Below are 14,254 nucleotides of genomic sequence, written 5' to 3' on the forward strand. Positions count from 1 at the left end.
AGCCTTTCTAGTCCTTATTACATTATAAGCTGCCTTGCTAGTCACCACTGGCATTGTCAGCAGCCGGTCTACATGACATAACTACTATAAGCAGCCTTTCTAGTCGCCACTGGCATTTTAAGCAGCCTTTCTAGTCAACATTGGCACGATAAGCAGCCTTTCTAGTCGCCACTGGCACTATAAGCAGCCTTTCTAGTCCCCATTGGCTCGAGAGCACTATAAGCAGCCTTTCTAGTCAACATTGCACTAAGCAGCCTTGCTAGTTACCCCTGGTATTTTAAGCAGCCTTTCTAGTCGACATTGGCACTATAAGCAGCCTTTCTAGTCAACATTGCACTATGAGCAGCCTTTCTAGTCACCACTGGCATTTTAAGCAGCCTTTCAAGTTGACATTGACACTATAAGCAGCCTTTCTAGTCAACATTGGCACAATAAGCAGCCTTTCTAGTCAACATTGCACTATAAGCAGCCTTGCTAGTCACCACTGGCATTTTAAGCAGCCTTTCTAGTTGACGTTGGCACTATAAGCAGCCTTTCTAGTCCTTATTACATTATAAGCTGCCTTACTAGTCACCACTGGCATTGTCAGCAGCCTTTCTATATGACATAACTACTATAAGCAGCCTTTTTAGTCGCCACTAGCATTTTAAGCAGCCTTTCTAGTTGACACTGGCACTATAAGCACCCTTTTTAGTCCTCAATATATTATAAGCTGCCTTACTAGTCCCCATTGCACTGTAAGCAGCCTTTCTAGTCGACATAGGCACTATTAGCGGCCTTTTTAGTTGACATTGACACTATAAGTAGCTTTTCTAGTCCCCTTTGCATTATAAGCAGCCTCATTAGTGACCACTGGCATTTAAAGCAGCCTTTCTATATGACATAGGAACTATAAGCAGCCTTTCTAGTCGCCACTAGCATTATAAGCAGCCTTACGAGTCCCCCATTGCACTATAAGCAGCCTTTCTAGTCGCCACAGGCATTCTAAACAGCCTTTCTAGTCCCCATTGCACTATAAGCAGCCTTTTTATTTGACACTGGCACTATAAGCAGCCTTTCTAGTCGCCACTGGCATTATAAAGAGCCTTACTGGTCCCCATTGCACTATAAGCAGCCTTTCTAGTCGACATTGGCACGATAAGCAACCTTTCTAGTCCCCTCTGCATTATAAGCAGCCTTAATAGTCACCACTGGCATTTTAAGCAGCCTTTCTAGTCAACATATAGTAGCCTTTCTAGTCCCCATTGCATTATAAGCAGCCTTACTAGTCACAACTGGCATTGTAAGCAGCCTTTCTAGTCGACATTGGCACTATAAGCAGCTTTTCTAGTCCCCATTGCACTATAAGCAGCCTTTCTAGTCGACATTGGCACTATAAGCAACCTTTCTAGTCCCCTCTGCATTATAAGCAGCCTTAATAGTCACCACTGGCAACCTTTCGAGTCGACATTGGCACTATAAGCAGCCTTTCTAGTCCCAATTGGCTCGAGAGCACTATAAGCAGCCTTTCTAGTCAACATTGCACTATAAGCAGCCTTGGTTGTCACCACTGGCATTTTAAGCAGCCTTTCTAGTCCCCATTGAATTATAAGTGGCCTTTCTAGTCACCACTGGCATTTTAAGCAGCCTTTCTAGTCGACATTGGCACTATAAGCAACCTTTCTGGTCACCTTTGGCACTAAAAGATGCCTTTCTAGTCGCCACTGGCATTTTAAGCAGTCTTCCTAGTCACCATTGGCACTATAAGCAGTCTTTCTAATCAACATTGGGACTAAATGCAGCTTTTCCAGTTGCCACTGGCACTATAAGCAGCCTTTCTAGTCGCCACTGGCACTTTAAGCAACCTTTCTAGTCGACAATGGCACTTTAAGCAACCATTCTAGTCGCCACTGGCACTATAAGCAGCCTTTCTAGTCACCATTGCCACTATAAGCAGCCTTTCTAGTCAACATTGGGACTAAAAGCAACTTTTCTAGTCGCCACTGGCACTATGAGCAGCCTTTCTAGTCCCCTCTGCATTATGAGCAGGCTTAATAGTCCCCACTGGCATTTTAAGCAGCCTTTCTAGTCAACATATAGTAGCCTTTCTAGTCCACATTGCATTATAAGCAGCCTTACTAGTCACAACTGGCATTGTAAGCAACCTTTCGAGTCGACATTGGCACTATAAGTAGCCTTTTCTAGTCGCCACTGGCACTATAAGCAGCCTTCCATCCATCCATCCATTTTCTACCGCTTATTCCCTTTCGGGGTCACGGGGGGCGCTGGCGCTTCTAGTCCCCATTGGCTCGAGAGCACTATAAGCAGCCTTTCTAGTCAACATTGCACTATAAGCAGCCTTTCTAGTCACCACTGGCATTTTAAGCAGCCTTTCTAGTCAACATTTGCACTATAAGCAGCCTTTCTAGTCCCCATTGAATTATAAGTAGCCTTTCTAGTCACCACTGGCATTTTAAGCAGCCTTTCTAGTCGACATTGGCACTATAAGCAGCCTTTCTAGTTGGCATTGGCACTATAAGAAGCCTTTCTAGTCCCCATTACATTATAAGCAGCCTTGATAGTCACTACTGGCATTTTAAGCAGCCTTTCTAGTCGACATTGGCACTATATGCAACCTTTCTGGTCACCTTTGGCACTAAAAGATGCCTTTCTAGTCGCCACTGGCATTTTAAGCAGTCTTCCTAGTCAATATTGGCACTATAAGCAGTCTTTCTAATCAACATTGGGACTAAATGCAGCTTTTCCAGTTGCCATTGGCACTATAAGCAGCCTTTCTAGTCGCCACTGGCACTTTAAGCAACCTTTCTAGTCGACAATGGCACTTTAAGCAACCATTCTAGTCGCCACTGGCACTATAAGCAGCCTTTCTAGTCACCATTGCCACTATAAGCAGCCTTTCTAGTCAACATTGGGACTAAAAGCAACTTTTCTAGTCGCCACTGGCACTATGAGCAGCCTTTCTAGTCCCCTCTGCATTATAAGCAGGCTTAATAGTCACCACTGGCATTTTAAGCAGCCTTTCTAGTCAACATATAGTAGCCTTTCTAGTCCACATTGCATTATAAGCAGCCTTACTAGTCACAACTGGCATTGTAAGCAGCCTTTCGAGTCGACATTGGCACTATAAGCAGCCTTCCATCCATCCATCCATTTTCTACCGCTTATTCCCTTTCGGGGTCACGGGGGGCGCTGGCGCTTCTAGTCCCCATTGGCTCGAGAGCACTATAAGCAGCCTTTCTAGTCAACATTGCACTATAAGCAGCCTTTCTAGTCACCACTGGCATTTTAAGCAGCCTTTCTAGTCAACATTTGCACTATAAGCAGCCTTTCTAGTCCCCATTGAATTATAAGTAGCCTTTCTAGTCACCACTGGCATTTTAAGCAGCCTTTCTAGTCGACATTGGCACTATAAGAAGCCTTTCTAGTCAACATTACATTATAAGCAGCCTTGATAGTCACTACTGGCATTTTAAGCAGCCTTTCTAGTCGACATTGGCACTATAAGCAACCTTTCTGGTCACCTTTGGCACTAAAAGATGCCTTTCTAGTCGCCACTGGCATTTTAAGCAGTCTTCCTAGTCAACATTGGGACTAAATGCAGCTTTTCCAGTTGCCACTGGCACTATAAGCAGCCTTTATAGTTGACATTGGCACTAAAAGCAGCCTTTCTGGTCACCATTGGCACTATAAGAAGTCTTTCTAGTCGCCACTGGCACTTTAAGCAGCCTTTCTAGTCATCATTGGCACTATAAGCAGCCTTTCTAGTCAACATTGGAACAAAAAACAGCTTTTCTAGTCGCCACTGGCACTATAAGCAGCCTTTATAGTTGACATTGGCACTAAAAGCAGCCTTTCTGGTCACCATTGGCACTATAAGAAGTATTTCTAGTCGCCACTGGCACTTTAAGCAGCCTTTCTAGTCATCATTGGCACTATAAGCAGCCTTTCTAGTCAACATTGGAACAAAAAACAGCTTTTCTAGTCACCACTGGCACTATAAGCAGCTCTTCTAGTCACCACTGGCACTATAAGCAGCTCTTCTAGTCGCCACTGGCACTATAAGCAGCCTTTCTAGTTGACATTGGCACTATAAGCAGCCTTTCTAGTCCCCATTGGCTCGAGAGCACTATAAGCAGCCTTTCTAGTCAACATTGCACTATAAGCAGCCTTGCTAGTCACCACTGGCATTTTAAGCAGCTTTTCTAGTCAACATTTGCACTATAAGCAGCCTTTCTAGTCCCCATTGAATTATAAGTAGCCTTTCTCGTCGCCATTGGCACTATAAGCAGCCTTTCTAGTTGACATTGGCACTATAAGAAGCTTTTTTAGTCGAATATTCTGCTGCACAACAGACCGGAAACCAACCTCCACTTAGCGTTTGATGAAGCGTTATATTGGAGTCTATCCATTTATCAGCGACAAGATGCAAGCCGGCGCCAAAAGTGGGAACTTTTTGCAAGCATGTACACTTTCTAGTCACCATTGGCACTATAAGCAACCTTTCTAGTCGACATTGGCACTAAAAGCAGCCTTTCTAGTCACCACTGGCACTATAAGCAGCCTTTCTAGTCACCACTGGCACTATAAGCAGCCTTTCTAGTCGACATTGGCACTTTAAGCAACCATTCTAGTCACCATTGGCACTATAAGCAGCCTTTCTAGTCAACATTGGGACTAAAAGCAACTTTTCTGGTCGCTGGCACTATAAGCAGCCTTTCTAGTCGCCACTGGCACTTTAAGCAACCTTTCTAGTCGACAATGGCACTTTAAGCAACCATTCTAGTCGCCACTGGCACTATAAGCAGCCTTTCTAGTCAACATTGCCACTATAAGCAGCCTTTCTAGTCAACATTGGGACTAAAAGCAAGGTTTCTAGTCGCCACTGGCACTATAAGCAGCCTTTCTAGTCACCATTGGCACTATAAGCAGCCTTTTTAGTCGACATTGGAAGTAAAAGCAGCTCTTCCAGTCGCCACTGGCACTATAAGCAGCCTTTCTAGTCAACATTGGGACTAAAAGCAGCTCTTCCAGTCGCCACTGGCACTATAAGCAGCCTTTCTAGTCAACATTGGGACTAAAAGCAACTTTTCTAGTCGCCACTGGCACTATACGCAGCCTTTCTAGTCAACATTGGCAATATAAGCAGCCTTTCTAGTCGACATTGTCACTAAAAGCAGCTTTTCTAGTCGCCAATGACGTTATAAGCAGCCTTTCTAGTCGACATTGGCACTGTAAGCAGCTTTTTTAGTCGCCTATTTTGCTGCACAACAGACCGGAAACCAACCTCCACTTAGCGATTGATGAAGCGTTATATTGGAGTCTATCCATTTATCAGCAACAAGATGCAAGCCGGCACAAAAAGTGGGAACTTTTTGCAAGCATGCACACTTTCTAGTCACCATTGGCACTTTAACCAGCCTTTCTAGTCGACACTGGCACCATAAGCACACTTTCTAGTCACAATTGGCACTATAAGCAGCCTTTCTAGTCACCACTGACATTATAAGCACACTTTCTAATCACTGTTGGCACTATAAGCAGCCTTTCTAGTTTATATTAGCACTTTAAACAGCCTTTCTAGTCAGCATTGGCACTATAAGGACCCTTTCTAGTCACCATTGGCACTATAAACACCCTTTTTAGTCACCATTGGCACTATAAACACCCTTTCTAGTCACCACTGGCACTATAAGCAGCCTTTCTAGTCACCATTGGCACTATAAACACCCTTTTTAGTCACCATTGGCACTATAAACACCCTTTTTAGTCACCATTGGCACTATAAACACCCTTTCTAGTCACCACTGGCACTATAAGCGGCCTTTCTAGTCACTATTGGCACAATAATCACCCTTTCTAGTCACCATTGGCAGTATAAGCACCCTTTCTAGTCACCACTGGCACTATAAGCGGCCTTTCTAGTCACTATTGGCACAATAATCACCCTTTCTAGTCACCATTGGCACTATAAGCACCCTTTCTAGTCACCACTGGCACTATAAGCACCCTTTCTAGTCACCACAGGCAATATAATCACCCATGCTAGTCACCACTGGCACTATAATTACCATTTCTAGTCATCATTGGCACTATAAGCAGCCTTTGTAGTTGACATTAGCACCTAAACAGCCATTTTTAGTCAGCATTGGCACTATAACCACCCTTTCTAGTCACCATTGGCACTATAACCACCCTTTCTAGTCACCATTGGCACTATAACCACCCTTTCTAGTCACCATTGGCACTATAAGCACCCTTTCTAGTCACCACTGGCACTATAAGCACCCTTTCTAGTCACCACTGGCACTATAATCACCCTTTCTAGTCACCAATGGCACTATAATTACCATTTCTAGTCATCATTGGCACTATAAGCAGCCTTTCTAGTCACCACTGGCACTATAAGCACCCTTTCTAGTCACCACTGGCACTAAAATCACCCTTTCTAGTCACCAATGGCACTATAATTACCATTTCTAGTCATCATTGGCACTATAAGCACCCTTTCTAGTCACCACTGGCACTATAAGCACCCTCTCTAGTCACCACTGGCACTATAATCACCCTTTCTAGTCACCAATGGCACTATAATTACCATTTCTAGTCACCATTGGTACTATAATTACCCTTTCTAGTCACCACTGGCACTATAATCACCCTTTCTAGTCACCATTGGCACTATAAGCATCCTTTCTAGTCACCATTGGCACTATAAGCATCCTTTCTAGTCACCATTGGCACTATAAGCACAATTTTTAGTCACCATTGGCACTATAAGCAGCCTTTCTAGTTTATATTAGCACCTTACACAGCCTTTTTTAGTCATGATTGGCACTATAAACATCCTTTCTAGTCACCATTGGCACTATAAGCAGCCTTTCTAGTCACCATTGGCACTATAAACATCCTTTCTAGTCACCATTGGCACTATAAGCAGCCTTTCTAGTCACCATTGGCACTATAATCACCCTTTCTAGTCACCACTGACACTATAATCACCCTTTCTAGTCACCATTGGCACTATAATCACCCTTTCTAGACACCATTGGCACTATAAGCACCTTTTTAGTCACCATTGGCACTATAATCACCCTTTCTAGTCACCACTGGCTCTATAATCACCCTTTCTAGTCACCATTGGCACTATAAGCGGCCTTTCTAGTTCACATTAGCACCTTAAACAGCCTTTTTTAGTCAGGATTGGCACTATAATCCCCCTTCCTAGTCACCACTGGCACTATAAGCAGCCTTTCTAGTTCACATTAGCACCTTAAACAGCCTTTTTTAGTCAGGATTGGCACTATAACCACCCTTTCTAGTCCCCATTGGCACTATAAACATCCTTTCTAGTCACCACTGGCACTATAATCACCCTTTCTAGTCACCATTGGCACTATAATCACCCTTTCTAGTCACCATTGGCACTATAAGCACCTTTTTTAGTCACCATTGGCACTATTACCACCCTTTCTAGTCCCCATTGGCACTATAAACATCATTACTAGTCACCACTGGAACTATAATCACCCTTTCTAGTCACCATTGGCACTATAATCCCCCTTTATAGTCACCATTGGCACTATAAGCACCTTTTTTAGTCACCATTGGCACTATAACCACCCTTTCTAGTCCCCATTGGCACTATAACCACCCTTTCTAGTCACCATTGGCACTATAACCAGCCTTTCTAGTCCCCATTGGCACTATAAACATAATTTCTAGTCACCACTGGCACTATAATCACCCTTTCTAGTCACCACTGGCACTATAAGCACCTTTTTTAGTCACCATTGTCACTATAATCACCCTTTCTAGTCACCACTGGCACTATAATCACCCTTTCTAGTCACATTGGCACTATAATTACCCTTTCTAGTCACCACTGGCACTATAAGCAGCCTTTCTAGTTGACATTAGCACCTTAAACAGCCTTTTTAGTCAGGATTAGCACTATAACCACCCTTTCTAGTTTCCATTGGCACTATAAACATCCTTTCTAGTCACCACTGGCACTATAATCACCCTTTCTAGTCACCATTGGCACTATAATCACCCTTTCTAGTCACCATTGGCACCATAAGCGCTCTTTTTAGTCACCATAAACATCCTTTCTAGTCACCATTGGCACTATAGGCAGCCTTTCTAGTCACCACTGGCACTATAAGCACCTTTTTTAGTCACCATTGGCACTATAATCACCCTTTCTAGTCACCACTGGCACTATAATCACCCTTTCTAGTCACATTGGCACTATAAACATCCTTTCTAGTCACCACTGGCACTATAATCACCCTTTTTAGTCACCATTGGCACTATAATAACCCTTTCTAGTCACCACTGGCACTGTAATAACCCTTTCTAGTCACCACTGGCACTATAATCACCCTTTCTAGTCACCATTGGCACTATAATCACCCGTTCTAGTCACCACTGGCACTATAAGCAGCCTTTCTAGTTGACATTAGCACCTTAAACAGCCTTTATTAGTCAGGATTGGCACTATAACCACCCTTTCTAGTCCCCATTGGCACTATAAACATCCTTTCTAGTCACCACTGGCACTATAATCACCCTTTCTAGTCACCATTGGCACTATAATCACCCTTTCTAGTCACCATTGGCACCATAAGCGCTCTTTTTAGTCACCATAAACATCCTTTCTAGTCACCATTGGCACTATAATCACACTTTCTAGTCACCATTGGCACTATAGGCAGCCTTTCTAGTCGACTTTGGGCGGAGGATCAATGTTCATGCAGTCGTTTCACCTTGCAGAAGAAAAAGTCGTCCCCAAAAGTGGCCACGTTTTTGTTTTTGTTTTTTGTGCAAGCGTGCATACTGTGGAACATAATCGCTCATCTTTAATTCAGGACGCACACGGGCCACTCCATTAGGTACCCCATTCCACGCTGCAGCGTGTCATTTCAAATATTTGACATTCCCAAACTCTCCTCCGGTTACGTGACCGCCCATCGTTAAGAAAAAAAAAAAACTACCGCGTCATGACACGCAAGCATCGTTCAACTTCATCCCCACTTTCCACGCCCGTGACGTGATATTTCCATGCGTCACGTTTTAACGCATGTTTGCCCCCTGCTGGGATGCTTTGACGGACAGGTGACGGCGACCGTGGACGTGCCTCCCCTAAAAGTGCTGCAGTGGGCTGGTCCCGCGGCCCACGGTGCGTGCGTGATTTCCTCCCAGCGTGTCAATTATTTAAAAAAAACACACACAGCCTCCTGGATGACGAAACACGCTTAATATCGACAACATGAGTCCGCAGCCTCGTCCTCCCAACTTGCGTGCACAAACTTGCGTGGAGGGTTGAAAAAAAAAAAATCACCGCATTGCAGACAGTCCCGTCCGTGGATTGGACTCTGCATCGCAATGCGTGCAAAAAAACAAATAAATAAAAAAAAAACATGCGTGTTCGCCCTTTAAGATTCCAATTCGCACTTTCGTGTTTTTTTTAAAGCATGCAACTTTTTGCACGAAACACGCAATATCACGCACGAGTGGGACTTACGTGACGAGCAATGTCGCGCCGCCAAACACAGCAGGCACAAAGTCAATACGTCCCACGCCATCCTTCACTTTTTTTTAAGGCTGCTGAAATGCGCTGATCGGTGGGTGGAATGTCCACGCAGATTGCCCTCAACTTTAGCTCCCGCAAACTCTCCTCTCGTCTCCTCTGCGGCCGCGGGGACGCGCGCGCCGGATGCCGGTGCTGATTGTGCAGGCGGCCGTGAACGCGCACCTTCTTCTTCTTCTTCTTCTTCTTCTGTTAAATCCTGCAAAATGTCCTACCTAATAAATAAGAGCACCGAGGGCGTTCGCAAGCATGCGGAATAAAAAAAATAAAAAAAAATCAGTCATAAAAAAAATAAATCAAAAAAATCTCATGTCTTGATCACGCAGGCACTCCTGATTTTGGCACTATCTCCCGACGTAGGATGACGTCATCCCCAAAATAGTCCTGCAGGACGTGGACGTGACCTTGTCCTGCAGGTACGCTCTTGAACGCTCCCGGACTAGGTTGGAAGGGATGCGCCAGCTGTGTGCCTGGATTTGGACTAAAGGCGGACTGGTGTAGAGGAGGATTTACCACCACCACCAAAAAAAAAGAAAAAAAAAAAAAGGCTTTGGGATTAAGAAGTGGGTTTATGGGACATGAGTGAATGTGAGATTGAATGCCAGTGTGGGGATTTGCCGTCTTTTCAATCAAATCAGATTGTTTGTAAGCTCCTCTAACGCGCCCCTCCCCTGCACCCCGACTCTATGACACTCCCTATCATAGCACCCATGACTATGTGGGGCACACACTACTGAAAAACTCTCATACACACTACTGAAAAACTCTTATACACACTACTGAAATGCTCTCATACACACTACTGAAACACTCCTATACACACTACTGAAAAACTCTCATACACACTACTGAAAAACTCTTATACACACTACTGAAATGCTCTCATACACACTACTGAAACACTCTTATACACACTACTGAAATGCTCTCATACACACTACTGAAACACTCTTATACACACTACTGAAATGCTGTCACATAAATAGCTGAAATGTTTTTCTCACACACACACACACTACTGAAAAACTGTCATACGCACGACTGAAACACTCTTATACACACTACTGAAATGCTCTCACATAAATAGCTGAACTCTTTTTCTCACACACACACACACACACACACACACACACACACACACACACACACACACACACACACACACACACACACACACACACACTACTGAAACACTCTTATACACACTACCGAAATGCTCTCACGTAAACAACTGAAATCTTTTTCACTCACACACTACTGAAACACTTTCATACACACTACTGAAACACAGTCATACACACTACTGAAATGCTCTCACATAAACAAATGAAAGGTTTTTCTCTCACGCATACTACTGAAAGACTCCCACACACACTACTGAAACACTTTCATACACACTACTGAAACACTCTTATACACACTACTGAAATGCTCTCACATAAACAAAACAACCGAAATATTTTTATCTCACACACTACTGAAACACATTCATACACACTACTTAAATGCTCTTATACACACTACTGAGATGCTCTCACATAAACAACTGAAGTATTTTAGTCTCACACACTACTGAAACACTCTCACACACTACTGAAACGCTTTCATACACACTACTGAAACACTCTTATATACTACTGAAATGCTCTCACATAAACAACTGAAAGGTTTTTCACTCACGACACACTACTGAAAAACTCACACACCACTACTGAAACACTTTCATACACACTACTGAAACACTCTCACACACACTACTGACACATGACTGAAATGCTCTTATACACACTACTGAAATGCTCTAGCATAAAAAACTGAAATCTTTTTCTCACACACACTACTGAAACACTCTCATACACACTTACTGAAACACTCTTATACACACTACTGAAATGCTCTCACATAAACAAATTAAAGTGTTTTCTCTCACGCATACTACTGAAAGACTCACACACACTACTGAAACACTTTCACACACACTACTGAAACACTCTTATACACAATACTGAAATGCTCTCACACAAACAACTGAAATATTTTTCTCTCACACACTACTGAAACACATTCATACACACTACTGAAATGCTCTTATACACACTTCTGTAATTCTCTCACATAAACAACTGAAGTATTTTAGTCTCACACACTACTGAAACGCTTTCATACACACTACTGAAACGCTCTTATATACAACTGAAATGCTCTCACATAAACAACTGAAAGGTTTTTCACTCACGACACGCGACTGAAAAACTCACACACCACTACTGAAACACTTTCATACACACTACTGAAACACTGTCACACACACTACTGACACACGACTGAAACGCTCTTATACGCACTACTGAAATGCTCTCACATAAAAAACTGAAATATTTTTCTCACAGACACACACTACTGAAACACTCTCATACACACTTACTGAAACACTCTTATACACACTACTGAAATGCTCTCACATAACCAAATGAAATTTTTTTCTCTCACACACTACTGAAACACTCTGATACACACTACTGACATGCTCTTATACACACTATTGACATGTTCTCACATAAACAACTGGAAACTTTTTCTCTAACACACTACTGAAACACTCTGATACACACTACTGAAATGCTCTTATACACACTTATGAAATGCTCTCGCATAAACAACTGAAATCTTTTTCTGTCACACACTACTGAAACATTCTCGTACACACGAGTGAAACACTCTTAGACACACTACTGAAATGCTCTCACATAAACAACTGAAATGTTTTTCTCTCACACACAATACTGAAACACTCTCACACACACTACTGAAACACTCTCACACACACTGAAACACTCTCATACACACTACTGAAACACTCTTATACACACTAATGAAATGCTCTTATACGCACTACTGAAATGCTCTCACATAAACGACTTAAATCATTTTCTCTCACACATACTTCTGAAACACTCTCACACACACTACTGAAACACTTTCATACACATTACTCTTGTACACACTACTCTTTTCACATTTTTCAACGCATTTCAAATGTTCCACTGTCAAAAATTTCTTCTTAATCAGGACAAAAAAAACCTGGGAAAATTCCTAGTTTTCCCAAAATTCCAGGAATTCCGTAATTCCATTTCTCAATTCAACATGTTACTACTTCAAGATTTCTTGACCGAGTTTAAAAATTCCAACACCAACTATTTTAACTCATTCAGGCCAATCAAGATTTTTTCTTTTTTTCTTTTTTCTTACCATCTTCTAAAAAAATCCCGCTTTTCCTGAAATCCCCACATTTTTGGGAAAATCCTGTTGAAATCAATGGGACATTCTTCAAAGTTCCCAATTTCCCACATTTTTCATCTGATTCAAACTGTTCCAACATCAAAATATTAAGCCTGCTTGGGAATTGTGTGCTCTCCTTCAACAATTCTAAAAAAAATTCCACAATTTCCCATAATTCTAGGATTTCAGTTCTACTTCAGCATCGGAGCATTGACATGCAATTCGTTTAGGAATTGCCTCATCTAGTTGTTTATTGAGTTTACTTTATATCATTTTTCAGTATCAAATGGTTTAAGTCAGTCATAAAAAATGCTAATAGTTTAAATAAGGATTTTGTTTTAAATTTCAGGCAAATTGGTGCACTTTAAATCTTTTCTGTTGCAAACTAAAAAAAACTATTCTTTAGGCCCTTTTCCACTGCAGGAACTTCCTCATTTACCACTCACTTTTACATCAGCTAAAACCGCCAATCTGTTTCAACTGGATTCAGAATACAACCAAATACAGTCTTACCCAACAATGCTAATATTTGAATATTGTTACTTGCACCTAGACTAAATTTAGACTTGTATAATACTGTATAGCCACTGTCCATCTTGACTTATACAATCTTTATCTTCATCATTTATTTCAACTGTATGTGTGGAGAGGCGCAGCCGACGGGCCGACGGCGGGGCAGGGCACGCTGCAGCCCTGCCCAAGATGGCGGCGAGGAGGCGGAGAATGCGGCGGAGGAGGCGGGGCGTGCCGGGAGCGACGCCGCCACAATCGAATTCTCCTGACACTGTATAAAAGGGGATAAGGAGGAGAGATCAAGGAGGAAAGAGGAGAGTCCGCAGTGTACGAGAAGTGAGAGCAACACAGAGCCCCACAGGGGATCGTCCTCCTCCGCCTCCGGTGGTCCAGCCACGTTGGGTGCCAAATGTGACAGTCTCTTGCTGTCGTCGTGCGGGTTCAGTGGACCACCCAGGAAGGACATGCTTTTGAGCAGGTTTGACACTGAATTTTTTTTTAATAAACAAGCTTCGTTCGTAGGTCGTATCGCTTTTCAGCTGCTCCTTTCCACCGATCACTCACGGTCCGCTCTTTCAGCCGCCGTCGTCGTCGTCCTCCTCTTCTATGGCTCGCTCTCTGTCGCTCTTCGATCGCTCTTGCTCTTCATCTGCTCCTGCAGGGTCTCCAACTCCTTCCTCCTCGATCTCTCCTCCTTCTCCCCTTTTATATGTCATCAGGAGAAATATTAATAGCTTCCCGGTGTGTAAGCCACGCACCTGAATTAGATTGCGGCGGCGTCGCTCCCGGCACGCCCCGCCTCTCCGCTCCGCCGCATCCTCCGCCTCCTTGCTGCCATCTTGGGCAGGGCTCTAGCGTGCCCTGCTCAGC

At 43.2% G+C, this 14,254-nt stretch overlaps 1 protein-coding gene across 1 annotated transcript in view; it reads right to left on the minus strand.

Annotated features, from left to right (window-relative positions):
- Window positions 1-9,827, minus strand: part of cntnap1 (contactin associated protein 1) — a 47,539-nt gene extending 37,712 nt beyond the window's left edge. The window contains exon 1 of the mRNA XM_061905362.1: window positions 9,527-9,827. Coding sequence (XP_061761346.1) covers window positions 9,527-9,587 — 61 coding nt within the window. The 5' untranslated portion in view covers window positions 9,588-9,827. The remainder of the gene's footprint in view (window positions 1-9,526) is intronic.
- Window positions 9,828-14,254: the final 4,427 nt, after the last annotated feature.

This window comes from Nerophis ophidion, linkage group LG07, assembly GCF_033978795.1.
Source record: "Nerophis ophidion isolate RoL-2023_Sa linkage group LG07, RoL_Noph_v1.0, whole genome shotgun sequence".
Lineage (NCBI taxonomy): Eukaryota > Metazoa > Chordata > Actinopteri > Syngnathiformes > Syngnathidae > Nerophis > Nerophis ophidion.